At 41.0% G+C, this 17,301-nt stretch overlaps 1 protein-coding gene across 7 annotated transcripts in view; it reads left to right on the top strand.

The window, feature by feature from the left end:
- Positions 1 to 17,301, top strand: part of cntln (centlein, centrosomal protein) — a 92,612-nt gene that overhangs the window by 72,302 nt on the left and 3,009 nt on the right. For all 7 annotated transcript variants that reach the window (XM_040023982.1, XM_040023985.1, XM_040023984.1 and 4 more), the window contains 2 exons: positions 1,613 to 1,810; positions 7,295 to 7,369. In XM_040023982.1, coding sequence (XP_039879916.1) covers positions 1,613 to 1,810; positions 7,295 to 7,369 — 273 coding nt within the window. The remainder of the gene's footprint in view (positions 1 to 1,612; positions 1,811 to 7,294; positions 7,370 to 17,301) is intronic.

Here is a 17,301-nt window from a genome sequence, read left to right as displayed (position 1 = left end):
GAATAGGATGTCCAACTGTTAGTTAATGAGCTGCATATTCCCTAAGGCTGAATAGAGCTAAGATGACCTAAATGAACTGAAGCTGGCTTCCTTAATAACTAGTGTTTATGTCTTCTGTTCATCATCTTGAATATTTATATCCATATGAAAGTAGAAGCAATAGTGACGGCACAGAGGTACAGGGGTTAACACGGTGTTGAGACCTGCGATGTACTGGCAGCCTATCCAGTATATCACAGAGCTACTCCGCCTCTCTCCGTGTGACAGCTGGGATTGGCTCCAGCCTCCAAGCGACCCTAAATTGGATAAGCAATTAAGAGGATGGATGGATGAATGGATGGATGCTTGTGAAAATAATTCACTAATGCTGCATTTTGAAGTTTAATCAAGACTTTGTCACACTGTTTTCTAGAAGTGCAACTGGTGAATCTGTACTGACACCTCACACTTTCACTTTTTAACTTTTCCTCGAAACATTTAAACTTAATTTTTTTCACTTGAATGAATTTACTACATTATGATCTTCCTTAAAGACATTCCCTTTATATTTCTGAATGTTCAGTGTTTTGCTAATAGACCAGAAGCATTATGTCAACTGCAAGCCTTTAACTACTCTCTCAGCAGTCTCCAGCAGGGACCACTTCTGGTTTTGTAAACTGCACCTGGTGCACCTGTGTAAAATTAAGACGGAGAAGTGGAGATTTTTTTTGCGCAATTCAGCGCTGCTCATGTGTGATTACCAGTGTTACTTTAAAGCCCTTGAGTGCTTTCTGTGTTTGTACTTAGGTTTGTGTCGGTGTACGTGCCCCGCGCTTCTTGTTTGCCTGCTTGTGTTTTCTGCCGTCCAAGAGGAAGTTGTACTTTGTGTTTCTTTTTTATTTTGTTTTGTGTACTGCAAGTTCTCCTGTCTCTAGCTTTCCCTCATCTGACCATCTATTCCAAGGTCAGCTTTTCAGCGGGCTTACAAGGGAATGATACAGAAGATTATTGCCTCGATCAATAAGCTCAAAATGAAGCAAAGGGGAGTTTACTTTATTGACTTTCTCGTGTACAGTGGCAGTTTTAACATTTAATTGTCTCTCTGTATTTAGAGCAAACTCCCATTTAGTGCCCGACAACTGTGCCATCGCAGGCCTTCCTCGTCTCGCTTGCCTTTCACTTGGGCACCATTTGAAACAGCCCTTCGTAGCTTAATTATTAACAGTGTTATGCTGCCCTGTTGTACTGTGAGACATTCAGAAAGCAAATAAATAAATGAATGGCTGTATTTTCAGTAGCTCCCTGTCTTTCTCTCTCTGATGCATGATTCTCTGTCTGTGGAGAATTTAGCAAAACTTGGGGTGCGTTTGATATCAAAGCTCTGTTCCCTCAGCTTTCAATCGACAGGGCAACAAACCCTCAGGTCCACATTCCTACAGGGGAGCGTGAGGCGAAACCGAAGAGAATCTGAGTGTGTCAAACTCAATATTCCTCCATAATGTACTAGGCCTCTCTGGCGCATGCTTGATCAATTTCATTTATTCATCTGCCAGGCAGAGCTATCCCTCTTGTTTTTCTACATCCATTTCATCATCCTCTTCTTTTTTTATTCCTTTTTCTCCTCCCCCTTCAGGCCCTGGCCAGTGAAATACTTTTAGACGTTCAAGAGGTCAAGCAGCAGTTGATGAAGAGGAGGAGGTTGAGGCAGGCCAACTCTGTGGCAGCAAAGGGCGGCCTCTCAGCCAAGTCTATGATCAAAGCCAAGTCCATTGCTGCCTCCATCCTCAATATGTCAGAGAATGATCTCGCAGACATAATGGAAACTGATCAGGTAAGCCCAGGAGACTGTGTTCACGATTATATACAAATTCTAAGTTAAAGAATTATATCAAGTTTAGGATTGATTAAGCCCAGGGCATTCAGCATACCTGTGATAGATTTTTTTTAATGCTGTAAAATTTTGAAACATCCTCAAAGTTTTTTTTGTTTCTGTGCGTGTGCACCATGGATTGGTAAGGACAGTATGGCATTAATATTGGCTTTGGCTTTGGGTATCTTCTTTGTCAAGTAAAGCAAAATTAGTGTCAAAGAGCTACTTTGCTCTGTCTGCTGGGAACAGAAACTATAGATTGGCATCAGTCTGAAAAGAAGGAAAGAGGAGAGAAGTAGGTGCCATCTCATTTCATTTCATTGTCCAACAGTGTTTAACCTTCCTGGAAATGTCTGCTTGTGTCTGACCTCCTCTCATTGATGCGTAGATAGAGCAAGTAAGCAATCCTGGACAACTTTAAAAAAAAAATGTGCAGAGGCATGTCACTAATAAGTTGGGAAGTAACAGTGGCAAAGCGAAGACTCCATGTTTAAAGTGAGTGTTCAATCCAGGCAAGATCAAAAACCTGTCAACTCCTGCAGCACATATCAACTTGATATAAGATTTAATAATGGCACAAGCTGAGTGCGTACAACTTTTTACCCCTCCTTTCAGGTAAAAGCAGTCATTGAACAGAAAATTCCTTGTTATTGAGTGTTGTCGGTTTTCAGAAGTCTTCCAGACTCTTTTACAACTTGGTGGGCCATCGCTCCACCATAGATCACACCCAGCCATGTCATCAATTAGCAGCCCTATGTTACAATCAGCCTCACATCCCTGGGGACTTCCTCCCATCTATCACAAGATGAGAGAGGGCGCAGCAGACACTTACTCACACTTGAAACCAATTTTAGCCCTTTGCTGCACAGCTCCACCCAAGAGATGAAAGGGAACAGTTTCTCACTTGACAAACAGTCCCTTTCACCAAAGCTTTAACCTCTGTTGGTAAAATCACTCTTTTTCTCTTCACCACCTGTTTTCTTCCACTGCATTTTATTAGTGATGGTTTATTAGAATCTACTTGGTGCCTTAACACTGGTTTGTTTACCCCTTGTGTCTGGGTTTATTAAAGGATGTAAAAGGTTAAAACTTTTTTACTGTTAAAATTCAAAAGAAAGACTACAGTATAATGTAGTCTGTTGTTCACTTGGGATAGCAGGTACGGTTGCTGGAAAAAAGTTTGTGAACCCTTTCTGTTTAAATATGGTCCAAATAACCATCCAGTCTCATTCCCTTTTAACTCATAAAACTAGACAAAGACAGCCCCATTAAAGAGATGAAAAGAAACTATTAGACTCAGGAAAAAGGTACCCAATATTATATTTGAAAAATTACACAGATCTCAGGAATTTGTAGGCTGTAATGATAATCGGGTGTTTCTATTTAAAGAACAGGGAGTTGTTGTTTATGTTTATCATGCTACAAAATGATCTTTAAATAGGGACATAAGAAATCCATAACCGGGCTGCCTTTGTGCAAATGAATTCAACACCACTAGGAGTGGTTGACCAACAAATCATTCCAAGAGGAAGCCTTGTAACAGTCTAGGAGGTCACAAAGGATCCCAAGGTAACTTCTAAGCAACTAAATGCCTCATTAGTTCAACATTGGTTCATAAAAGAGTTCATGAGTGTACCGCCAAGAGAACTCTAAACAGTAATGATGTGCATGACAGGGCTTCAAGGAAAAGGTAACCACTCTCAGTCTAAATATTTTGTTCGCCTGCCAGAAAGCTGGTTTCCCAATGTTTTCTAGAAAGATGAGGCCAAAATAGAAGTTATTTAAATGCGAATGATGTTCAGAGAGAAGAAAATGCAGAATTCCAGTGTAATCTCTGAAATGTGGCGATTGTGGTTTGGACCTGCTTCACTGCATCTGGGCCAGGATGGCAGAACATCATTGATGGAGCGATGAGTTTTGAAATAAATCAGCAAATTTTAAAGGAAAATGTCAGGACATCTAAATCTCAAGAGAAAGTGGGTCATGCAGGAAGACAGCAGCCGCTCGGCACACAAGTCATCCCAGCAAAGAATAGCCAAAAAAGAACAAATATGATTTTTGGATTGAACATGTCAAAGTTCTGTCTTTTATTGAACAGAACCTCATGTAGAAAGTTCATTTGGGCAAACGTGAGCGAGGCAATGAGCAAAAGTTCCTCCAAGCTATTGTTCAAGAATGATCAGGATTTTTGTTTCTGTTTTTCCACTTCTTGGAAAATTGGACTCGGTTATACAGAAAATCAGAAACTAGCAAAGTGTTCACAAACCTTTTCCTTCAGCTGTAAGCAAAATATATGCAGAAGATTCCTAACAGCTTGTGGTTATTAAAAAAAATCACTCTATATCATTATCCACAATCTGGACTCACTTATATATGTGACAAAGTACTGACTCATGATTTATTTCTTTAGCATTTTGTACAAGCAAATGTTTCATGTTATTTGTTTCTGAAATATGCTCCTCACTCAGTAAACTCTGAGCAGCGTCTCCACAATCTTTTTCGATTGTGAGTTACTCATTGAGCTTGAGGACTGACACGATGTTACTGTATCAGGATGTCCCAGCAGTGTTCAACAAGTCCAATACATAGCAAGTGTATTCATTTATTCATTTAGTTTTGCGATACCAGTGAGCTGAATGAGAGTTCAGGCTCTGTGGGATTGCTTTTACTTCTCTTTTTTTACTTTTAAATGAGAACGCTGCATTGCCAACAGTTACTTTCTTTTAGTTTGATGTCTCTTGTCAACAATATTTCTAGAAGTTTTCAGCTTTGGAGGGCACTAGTACTTGGTTTTGAAATCGATACATTTTTGAATTTCAAGTGTTTCAAATTGTTTAAGTGAATTATTCCTGGTTCTATTTACAATTTCAGGGGATTTGGGGAATAGATGGCCTTCTTGTAATGACCATCATCTTTTCCTATTCTTAGGCATTTTCTGTTCTCTAGAGAAATAATCTTTGTTCACTTGTTTCTGCCTTAAAATTGTCAGTGAGCGCATTCGTCACTGTATACACAAATGCGAGTTTTAACTCGGCTGTGCAAAGAAGACACATAAATAACGAAGATGGAGAAATGCTCAGTTCAGATGGAGTGAGGTGAGCTGAAAAAAACTCTCAAAATCTAAATCTGAGCTAAAAACCGTCTGGCTTGTTATCACTACAAAAGCCAGCACCTTTGATTGTATGGGAGCACATTAGTGCCAATGGAATGGGGGGACTTGCACGTCTGCAAAGAACCCATTATTACTAAACATTATCTACAAGTTTTGGAGTGCATATAACTGCTCTTGAATGAAGACTTTGCATGTTTTCAATGAGAAAATGCCAATCTAGTCAGTGATAAACCTGTCACCCATACAAAGCATTTAGCTCATTATGTATCAAGGAATTCCCTGAGCTTTAAACATCAATTTTAAAATCAGCATATCAGCAAAATGTCTAGGTGTTATTGTACTGATTCTGTTATATAATATGTAGGGCTTGAGTAACGTGTAAATCATACAGTTTATACAGCATCCCATCTTTAGGAATGTTGTTTTTCATTTATTAATTAATATCAATATTCACTTCTTTGCTTCTTTGCTACACATAATTAAATGAAACACACTTATTCCACGCATATTTACACAATGCTGTCATCCTCAACACTCTTACTGTCCACTATCCAGTTCGCTGTGTGCAACAGAGCCGCAGAAAGGCCCGAGCAGCTCCACGCTCCCTTGGCAACTTGTTGTGGAGTTAATGATCCAGATGTAATAAAGCTATAATTGCCAGGCCAGTTTGTTTTGCACCTGATATTGGATGGAGGGTCAGTGCTTTCTTATGTATTTATCAAGGGCCAGCAAGCGCCCACACATTTACACGCAAACACTTTCACACAGTGCATACATGCGTTTTACACACAGTGTTCACCTATGTTGTGAGATGTTTTAAGACAGCACTCACAAAAGGCTTTTTTTTTTTCTCAGTAATATAAACACACAAACACACACACTTGTTATGACCTTGCTTTCGATGTAGGTCTCTGTTTCCCAAGCATCATTCACTAATTAGGCAAAACAAGCACTATCACCAGAGACCTTATATAGGGTACCAAACAGCTGGGGATCAACAGGAAGAGATACAGACTTGCAGACTGTTGTCATACATCCTGTGGTATGTGAATGCTCCCAGCCATCATGTCAAGGTTAGTGGGATAAAGTGTGCAGTGAAATGAAACATGTCCAGTACTAAAATATATCCTTCCAGTGCTTTCAGTAAGACAAAAACAAGGCAAGCTGCTTTGTTAAAGGAAAGCCTTGATTATCGTGAATACATAATTAAACAAAGGGCCAGCAAATACAACAGTGAAAACATCCTTTAATATACAGATAGATTTTCTGTTATCTTCCATGGTTCAGGATTTTTGTATTTATTTGTCTAAATTTAGAGGATATTTGTAATTTAATTGTCTATAGCAATGATGTCAAATGTAAGACCCAGGGGCCTTAATTGGCCCAGCAAAGGCTTCAATCCGGCCTCCTTGATGGCTTTGGAAAATATAGAGGACATACATTTTTTTAGATTTTCCTGTTGATAAAGACCTCTCCCATAGCCCTTCATAATACACCAAAGTAGTTAAGTAATAAATAAAAAAATACATGATTTAAAAAGTATAAATACAGAAAAGCAGCCAGCTAGCAGAACTTCTGTAATTTGACACATTTATCAAGTAGAAAAACTGAAAAATGATTGAAATTGCATGGATTCCCTTTAGTCTTTGTATAATGTAATGTGCTTTATTAGTACACAGTACATAAAGCTGAATTTATGAAAGCTTTATTTAATTAATACTGTAATTATGTAATTACATTGAAAGAAGAAGTAAAAAGTGGACACATAGAATTAAGATAACTCCAACTCACATGAAACGGTTTTGTACCTGTTAGAGCCATTGTGTCACTGCAGGGACGTTTTCAAACCCACACACACACGCACTCAGACTTTTCTCCTCCTGCTCTTCCTCTTGTATCCCTGCGAGCCAGAACAAGTCTCGTCACATCTTGTCCAGTGCCACTTTGGATTTGAAGTGAAGAGGAAGCATAGGTAGCTCAGGAGTACATGCTCATGGCCATGTAGTTCCGTTTCACCATGTTCATTAGCACTGCCACTCTCTTAGGTCTTTACACATGAGTAGTATGCAGAGGCATGCTGGGATACCTTGCAATAGTCTCCACAATGCTTCTTAAAGGTCCTAACTGGTGCAACTGGTGCTACATTTCTGTCCTTTGGCAACAAATGTGTTTCTTTGTAGAAACATTATACATCAATAATGTCTGACGTGACATTTTATACAAAATGTAAATATTCCTACAATTTAATGAAGGTTGTCGCTCAACACTTTTGATTCCTTGTCCTATGATCTCTAAAAGAAAACACTGCTGAGAATCTCCTTTTGTGTTTACAGGGGACGGCAGATTGCTCAGAGTATCCCAGAGATCAGCAGTGGCTGGCCCATGTAAACCACATTCTCCAGCAGAAGGTCAGTCTCACCTACTTGCAGTAATGATCACATAACTTGTTCCTGCTTAGGCAGTGCAATAGTCACAAAATAATATATTTTTGTTTTAATGTGCAAAAACACAAACGCTTGCTTTAGTCCCACTAAGATTTTAATTACCAGTCACACTTTAATCTGTTTACTTTATATAAGTAATTCGTGGTTACTGCACAGTTACTACTGTGTTCGAATAAGTCATTACCTGCAGTCCAGGCAGGCCTATTTTCAGTATTGGTTGCACAGGGAATTAAAAAGACATTGCAGAAATGTACTTGCTAATATGGTCTAACATAACAAACAAGTGCATGATTTATTTCAACAGAAAGGCAATTATGTATTTTCCCAACCAAAGCAAGTTTGTTTTCCAGCCAGCTATCAATCCATTTCCTTAACCCCTTATCTAATTCATGATCACTAAGGGGCTGTATCCCAGCTGACACTGGGCAAGAGGTAGGGTAGTACTAGTAGTAATTGTTTAGTTATTATTTGCAAGAGCTTGTTTTATCAGTGGGGTTAGGTTAACTGGTGATTCAAAATTGCGCATAGGTGTGAATGTGAGTGTGAATGGGTGTGTGTGTGCGTTGGCAGTGTGATAAATTGGTGGCCTGTCCAGATGTACCCTGCCCCTCGTCCTATGGTGGTTCCAGCCCCCCGCCACCCTGAATTGGATGGCTGGCTGGATGGACTGTGTCTCCATGTTCATGAGTTTCATGGATGGATCGGATTAGATGAGATAACAGAGAACCTAAAAAAAACATGCATTCATGCTGTAAGTTGCTGTTGACCTACAGTAAGTTGAGCTTTCTTTGCCATACTGAAGCAAGAAATTCTATCAAATATATGTAATATCTGGTCCTAGCTTACTTTGTTACTATGTAGTTGTTTGGGATAAATCAGCAGCAGCAGCAGTGAGAGGAAAAGGAAACAACAAATGCTCGTTTAAAGACACCCAAAGAGTGAGCAGGATGATTTCGCTGTAAAAATTCCTCTCTTCCAAACATCACAGATGTTCTGTTTAGAATTTTTGAGTTTTGATAAAAACTTAGGGTATTTTTTTAACATGTAATATGTTCACTGTGTAAGAGATTCAAAGAGTTTCATTTCAGTGCATTTGTGCGTCATAGATTTTGCTTCATTTTTGTTTGTTTTTAATAAAAGCTGTGTCAGATAATTAGAGATATCCAGGCCCTCGGGTGTGTCCAAACCTTTGGCTGGCACTGTATATGTTTTTGAACAATGAAGAAATCTATTTATTTATTGACTAAGGCATTTTATTTATTTATCTATGATTAAGTGGATGTTTTGGTGTCTACGTTACAGTTTGGTTTAGCCAAATGTGGCGTTGTTACTTGTCAGTCTTCAATGCTTGAAAAACAAAAATTGGCCACCAAATACAGTAAGTGGAGGATTTTGTTCCCACCCCAACGACCCTGCTCAGCCTCTGAAAAAAAAAAAGACAATAATGCAAAAGATAAACAAAGAAAAGCAACTAGATTGTGGCTGTGTTGGAGTCTTTGTGTGCACACAGCCAGTCATCTGTGAGTGCTCTGCTGGAGCTTTGCTCGAGTGCTGTCAACGTCTGCTCGCTGTGATATGTGTATGATTGAGAGTGTCGAGTATGTGTGTGTGTCTTGTCTGTGTTCTTGTCAGCGGCTGCCGCAGGCACTCATGCGTCGCCTCCGCACCACGACACACACCAGACACTGTTCTCTTGTTCCCCAGATCTTCTTCTGACCTTTCCACCTTCCTCTCCCCCTCCCACACTAACACACACACAACACTCTACTGAATCCATGTTTTTCCCTTCTAGCTGGACAGCTCTCAGTCCCTGCTCTCTCTCTCTGCCATCCTCCACTGTCCCGCATTCTTCACTCTCTCTCTCTCTCTCTCTCTCTCTCTGGCTCAGACCCCGAGGCAGCTTGTTAGTGGGGAACTAAATATTGATTTGGCGGGCCTGTCGATGCCGGGAGAATGAGCTAGTGTCCACCAGAGACCTCGGCACCGGCAGCCTGCTATCGACGTTTTCCGTGGGCAGAACAGGGATGGTGGGGGGGGGCTGGAGTTGGTGTGCAGAGTGGAGGAGGAGAAAAGCGGAGTATGACAAGGCTGAGACTCGCCCCCAGGTCCCTGTGGGGACCACTGGGACCACCGCAGTCATCCCCCTTCACTGAAACAGACTTTTTCTATCCCCTTTCAAGTCCATCTTGTTCTGTTTTTTTTTTTTTTTTTTTTTTTTTTTTTTTGCTGTTTGTTTATTTTATTTTTCTTCTTGGCTCGATCATGCGGTTTCTTCTCGCTGTCTGGTTTTTAAAAGCGTATTGTCATATTAAGTGGACACCAGGCTCTGTCTTTGCCTTTCTCTTTCATATTTCTATATTTTTTGGGGCGGCTGGTGGGACATCTTGCATGCCAAAAGATCAGGGTTTTTTCATAAGCTTAATTTATGTGTTTAAGACCGCTGTGATATCGGGCCTACACTAAGTGAAGGCTGCTGCAGAGAAGCCAACATTTTCTAGTGAGTGCATACACTTCAAGAACTCCAGTAAAGTACCCGCTTGGTTTTTCGACTCTCTGTCATAGCTTATGAAAGGCTCACCAAGCAGAACATCTGTGAAGTGGAATGGCCTGGGCTGTCACCCTGTCTGTGACACTAATAACACACTCCCCTAATAGCGATATGATCTTACCCGGAGCAGTACTCATACACACTTCCTCGAATAAAAAGACACAGAGACAGAAATAGACCCAGTGAAAGGAAAGATGAGAGAGATCCATGTCCTTAACTGGCTGGCTGTCACCAGAAGAGGATGAGGATATGTCCATCTGTGTGTGTATGTGTGTGTGTATATTCGTGTGTGCACCACACTCACGACAGCCTCATCTTGTCACTGTCAGTGCTTAATGGAGCTGCCAGTGGGACAGCACTTTATTATCTCAGTGGCCCTGTCAATGGCAAACCCATCACTCATTCTGTGTGTGTGTGTGTGTGTGCGTGCGTGCATGTGCGTGCGTGCGCATGTGTGTGTGTGTGTGTGTGTGTGTGGATACGAAGATAGGTACCTATGTGTGCGTCTTTGTCTGTGTGTGGGCCATTGTTTACAATCACTGTCATGCACTGCCACATGTCAACGTAACAAGAAAGAGAGGCGTTGGCAGTACGCTAACAAACTCTGTGTTGCAGACCTGATGATATGTGATGGTGTATGTGTTGAGGTTACTGCTCCCTTCATGCCATAGAAGTGCCATAGATTTCCGGAGCCCCCTCACCCCTGCCCCACATGTCCACTCAAAACAAAATGAAACATTGCGTTCATTTTCTCGTCTCTCACCTCCACTGGTGAGTTAATGAAATCAAACCCTGCGCCTCTCAGTAGAGAGCCACCGTAAGCGGCGCTCCATAGCCAGAATCAAGGGACGATGCTGTCTAATAATCATGAGCAGGCCAGGGGGTGTGCTATATGGCTCCACCTCAACCTACCATGAATAAGGCCAGCGGTGAAGATGGAGTGTCCATGTGGGCCATGGGGTCCAGGTACCGGCCCGGGGAAGCATTGATTTAATTGCCTTTGGTTTATTTGTGGAGTCCTAATTATTGACTGGAGGTAGAATTTAATGGACCAAGTCTTTATGAAGACAGGGAAATGACTGCCTTCTGCTGCTGGCCAATAATGAACAGGAGCAGCATGTGCATGCAAGCGTGTGCACATGCACGCAAGCACACACGTTCCCTCCAGATCATTTTTCAGACTCATTTTGTATACACACACACCTATCTGAAGCCTCATGACAGCATAATAACATTTAAAAAGTCATTGACTCTGTTGATTTCTTTATGAGAGGACAGTGGTTTGGTTTACTGGTATGGGGTGGCGCTGAGGGCCTGCTAATATTTACCTCACAATCACACCCAAGGGAGACGTACAAGCATCACTTCTTATCAGCCTCCGAGCTATAACAAGCAGGTGAACATTACATTAAGACAGTGGTAGAGACAAGCCAGACCAATCAGGACTGGACTTGTTATAAAACATCAAAGGCGTTTATGGGTGGTCTCTAAGGCTGAAATAATTCCTGTAATTTCAAACCTGTATCAAACTTTCGGGAGGGTTTCCTGTAGCCCATTTCTACAGTGGTAAATAGCATTAAATAGCACTTTTTTCATGTCACTTCTTATAAAGGCTTCACACTATATTGGTATTTCTATGAGGTGTTACATCATTAACCCTTGGTTTTAAAAATATCTATGGCTCTGTTTCCATGCACTCTGAAACTTTTCTGTTGTTGGTGGTGCTGTGAGAGTGAGGAGCAGTGTGTTGTGTTGTGTGGCTCATTATGCCTCTGTAATGACAAGGAACAGCCCTGAGTCCCACACTTCTCTCTGAAGGAAAGTGGCTCTAATTAAGCTCCAATTAATGACTGAGCTAATTAAATCAGACACTCTTTTTGGTCCCTGTAAGTATGTTTGTATGTGTGTGGAGGGGACTTGAGTTGAGACTTTGTACTGTAAATGTGTCACTGAAACAGTGAAGGGTTCCCAGGAGGAGACTAATATTATTGTTGTTAGTATCAGAGTGCTCTGTGAGTTTTCTGGCCTATTCAGCCTGCGTTTCAGATAAAAAGAAACTGCAGATGCAGCTTCTTGCTGATGTTCCTTAGCCATTAATGGGTTGGGTGATTAAAGCTGTTGTATTTGCACTACATGAACAACAAGTATTGGGCCACATCTCTTAATCTTTGTGTTCACGTGTTACCGAGCAAGTAGCCATACAGTCACGAAACATTTGTGAAAGAATGGGTCATTTTCAATAACGTCTCAATCTCATTCAGTAACTGCACAGTTCCACAATTCTTCCGGCATTAACATCAGCACAAAACTGCGTGCCGGGAATTTTGTGGCATGGGATTCCATCATCATCATCATCATCATCATTTATTTATTTATATAGCACTTTAAAAACACACCTGGTAGACCAAAGTGCTGTACAATACTAATATGCACATAGTAATAAAACCAGACATAGCAATAAAATAAAAAAATAAAATAAAATAAATCAGTTACCCACAGAGTTAAAAGCCAGGGAATAAAAATAGGTTTTTAATAAAGACTTAAAAACTGGCACTGATGTAGCCTTTCTAATATGAAGAGGAAGGTTATTCCAAAGCATCGGCGCAGCAACAGAGAACGCTCGGTCTCTAAGTTTCAGCCGTGACTTTGGGACCGAAAGCAGCAACTGCTCAGCTGACCGAAGGGAACGAGTGGGGACGTGGGGCTTCAACAAGTCAGACAAATAAAGAGGTGCCAGACCATTTAGAGATTTAAAAACCAATAAAAGGGCTTTAAAACTGATCCTGTATTCAATTGGAAGCCAGTGTAAAGAGGGCGTCCTCTAGGTCTAATTTGCAGATGGCTACTACTTTTGTCCAGATAACAGAGCAGGGGTGTTGAACAGAAGGCCAGAATCTGCCTGGTTAAAGACTCCCATCTTGCCCCATGATGACTCAACAAAGAGTACATAGATGTAGAACTTTTAAATGCATTTTCATAACTTTTACAGTGGGTTCGTGGAAAAAATGAACTTTTCTTTAAATCAATAAAAATGTTTTATAATTGTGGGACAGTCTGGGCAATGAAATGCCAGAACGCTTTCTGTAAGTTTGCGTGTCTGTCATGTAGTTTCACTGGTCCAGCCCACTTAAGTACTCAATTTTAGTTAAAGTTGAGGGGCAAGGTGAAAAAAGATTTCTTGAAGCCTTTTTGGTGCTTTAAATGTTACTGATTGTATCCAAGGGCGATTTAGTCTGCTGATGGGCACAGCAGACTAACGGGGCAGTTGTTCTGCTCATTTCTAACTGTACCCCAGTAGCTTGCATTATTTACAGTTTATCCTCTGTCTGAAAGAAGGTATTTTAGTTCTTCTCCTATTAGGACAATTCTCCTTTAAGCCGGCTCTGTTTGACTGCCGCTGGTAATCTCAGGTTTTTATTTTGTGACAGCTTGCTGCCAGCACAGCCACTTTTCCTGACTGCAACTCCTTCCCAGTGCATTACCTTGACCGATGAGCCATAACTGTTACATAGCCATGTTCTGGGTTCCTGAATTCCACCTAAAGGTTGCATCTGTTTTGTATGGATATCACCTTTCTATATTTATACCCCAATCATGCCTGAATCACCTCATTTTCACACCTAATGAGTATGAACCTGAAACAAAGACCGGGTGCTTTCCTATGTTTAATCTAGGGTGTATTTAGGTCAGATCCCTAACAAATGCATGTTGCGCTCTGAAATGATGTTTGCAAACAACGTATCAAGAAAAGGAGAGATTTTTAATTACAGTATTTGTGGCCCCAAGTGTCCAATTCCCTTTCATATCAGTCTCCAGTGGCCTAAAGGGGAGAAAAGCGAGGGATCTGCTATGCTGCTGGGGTAGGTAATTACGAAGGAGAGCAAGAGAATAGGCTCGTCGGTGCTTTAGTGATTTTCTTACCTGAGCCCCTCTTTGCAAATGTGACATATTCATTATTGGAGATAATCAAATGCAAGTACGGTGCCTTTGTGCTTTTTTTAATCTATTTATCATGTTGTTGTTGTTGTTATTCCCCCGTTTGATAAATTTGATTTTCAAACAAAAGTGAGAAGATCAGAGATCAAAGAGCTGTTTCCACCCTCCCTCTGTTATAAAACTACTGTAACTACTTCTCCCTTACCTTGACTAGTGGCCTAGATTGGAGATGACTCACTAGCCAGAGACAAAGATGTACAGCAGGTTTCCCTTCACACCCCAAGAAAGCCTATCATAGCACTCACTTCTTCATTTATTTATTTATTATTTATTTAACACTCAGCTCATATCAGTAGTGCACACTGGCTTTATTATGTATAAACGTACAAACTGTATGAAAGTTTTGGTTTTTACAGTTGTCGATATGCACACTCCTTGAAGATTTTTCAAGGACCTAAATGTTGTTTGTATAGCACAGTACTGGAGTTCAGTGGCAACATCTACATTATTAAATATACATGACTATTGCAGTTACATTGACAATAGCTCGTGAATAACTAAGAATCCTCCTTGCTAAGGTCCTCTTGTATTTCTTTTTAGGCTCTGCAAGCCTCTCCTCCCTCCACATTTCTATTCATTTAGATATCCAGCCATCTGACACAATCTCTGAAACCAAATTGGGCCCTTGGAAATAATTGTGTTAACCCATTCCGAGGGAGAAGACAAAAGAGGTGGAATGATTGATCTTTTATTTTTAAAAAAAAGTTGTGTGTAATGCCACTACCAGACCAGCGTCGCTGGAGTGCGGAAACTTTGAGCTGCTTGTTGCCTTGAGGTGTGCCCCAGGCTATAGCATAGCAGTGTCATTTAATTGGCTCATAAAAACACCTTTTGCTTGCAGCCCCTGTCCTTGTCCACACACACTCACACACGTATACCCACACAAACTTGTCAGTGTCAGTGGCTTTGCACGTCAGTTCACTCCTGAAACATGTTCATGAAATCATACATAGACAAAAGGTCGGCTCTGCAGGGCCTGTTGAATAGTAATGGATGCGAGTTAGCATGGCTTAATGCTACAGTAGCTATTTTAGTGTTGCCAAAGGGGACAGGGCCTCTTGCAAAACAGCCGTTGTGTTGCTGGTGCTTGCTAGCTCCGCCAAAGGGGACAGGGGCCCAGCTAAATCAACTGTAGCATAACATTAGTGCCAGTTCTTAACACCGCCTTAAGCAGCCCAGGGGATCCAGCCAGAGCAGCTGCATCACAGCTTACCTCCAACCATCCTGCAGGGTATCAGTCCCGAGCTAATGTGGCAGTCAGATGAAAGAGAATGATAGTGCTGCTTGTCCCATTTGTGAGCACTTGTGTTTTCTTGTGTCAGAATCTGCTAGTGTAAGAAACAATCAAAATTAAGGCATTTTCATTGAAATTGAATATCAGCCAAGAGACAAATTTGCACAATACACACACACACTTCATTACATCAACACTCAAAAAGCTTTATAATCCTGTTGATGGTTTTTGTGTACCTACTCGTGTTTATACAGGATCTGTTCCCTGAATTTCTCATGACTTCAAATGGGTAATGCCTTGTTTTAAGGGATGATACCTGTGATGAGTGGCAGAAAGGTTCACGGTGTCCTTTGTTTTTTCTTTTTGTTCCTGTCTGAGAAAAGGACTGCCAAAAATAAGTTTTTAAAATGAAGGAATTGAAAGCACATTGAGTTTGTTGCATACATTCAGCATCTTTTTTTAGGCCTAAATCTCACTTAATGTTAGGTTTATCTAGATCATGTTTACCTGTTAGTGTTGTTTACTCATATTCCCACATCGGGACTTTTAATGATCCAGTCTCCCACTTTGCTATCCCACAGAGCCCCGTGTTGTGGCTGTGTCTCTATTTTAGTGCGTTTGTTTGCATAGTTAGTGGCTCTAAGTGCAATTAGCTTATTAAGAAATGTGAGTGTGTGTGTGTGAAACAGAGAGAGTGAGCTCTCTCTGGAGGACAGAGGCAGAGGGAGATGTCTCAGCAGTTACTTCAGTGTAGTGGTTCTCTGAGGAGTTATGCTGTGTGTTTGAAGCATCCAGTGCTGCTGGAACTGACTCCCCAGTGCACGCGTGCACAAGTGCACACTCACACACACTTTCTCACATACTTCCTGGCACATACGGCCTTGTGTTCCCTGATTCTTTTACCTTTAATGAAGAAGAGAAGGTGTCAAGGGGCAGGAGAACTGCGTGTGTGTGTATATTTGAGTTTCTAATGCGCACTCTCCAGCTGTATTTGAAACTGAGTACTAAAAGTTTTAAACTAGGTTTTAGTACCATTTTGGATCCAAGCATCATCTGCAAACTGTCACCATCTTGGTGACCACATATGGATCAGTGGGTGGGAGCTATCAGCTAATACTGACAGGCTTGGCTAGCAAATTTTATCCTTATACTTTATACTTGCAACACAGACACCTGAACATTAGTCCAAAGTAACATACAAATAAAGTACTAGACTTTAACTCAAAACTGAAGCACAGATATTGCTATTAAATTTGTTGTATAATTACTTTAAAATGCTCCAAAAAGCACAACACTGCAAGCACAGTGGCATGGCACAACATAGAGCCACCTTGACAGGACAAGACTCAGCTGTACATCTGCACATAATGGATAAAGGTCACTGTTAGGATGCCTGTATTCACATTTTGGACAGAGAAGACAGAGAGTTTGAAAGCAAAAGAGGCCATCGATGTCGGTGATGTAACGATGTAATCGATGTAATGAACATCATTCAACAGAGGTGGTGACTTACGACACCAGCTGTCAGCCACCTACAATGCAGTCATGACATCCCTAACCAAGTAGCTTAACCCCCACTCGCCTGTGTCAGGTGACCTCAATTTAAAAAAACAACAACAACAGTGTCAAAGTTGTTTCACCCAAAACCTCTGGTGGTAATGACCCATGTCTTTCTTCACACTCATGATTAATAGTGGGTCAACAACCACCTCCTAAGGGACAACCCCCACTACGGATTAAATAGTTAAATGCTCTCCACCTTTAGGTTTTAGAACTGAAAAAGCTTCATGGATAACAGGTGAAAGGTCTTCTGCAAATTTCAAGAAGTCCAGTCACTTTACTTTTTAGCTCTTAAGACAGTAAAGAAGCCCAGTTTTTGAATGAATTAGTAGATGTGACCTGTCAGACAGCTAGCAACTACAACTACCTATGTCAGCACTCACACACATTATAAGGAGTCTGAGTGCTGACATACCATCCATAGAGTTGTAACCAAGAGAAAAAATAAACAAATAAGGGTTTAACATGGGAATCAATGGAGCTGCACTTTGGCACCAGCCTCAAGTGGTGCTCAGAACAACCTCAACTTCATTTTTCAAACCTGGAGGTTTCTCTGTT

This window comes from Simochromis diagramma, unplaced genomic scaffold (genome assembly GCF_900408965.1).
Source record: "Simochromis diagramma unplaced genomic scaffold, fSimDia1.1 OVJJ01000302.1, whole genome shotgun sequence".
NCBI lineage: Eukaryota > Metazoa > Chordata > Actinopteri > Cichliformes > Cichlidae > Simochromis > Simochromis diagramma.
The sequence above is the reverse complement of the archived record's forward strand: the minus strand, read 5'-3'. Positions and strand labels throughout refer to the sequence as shown.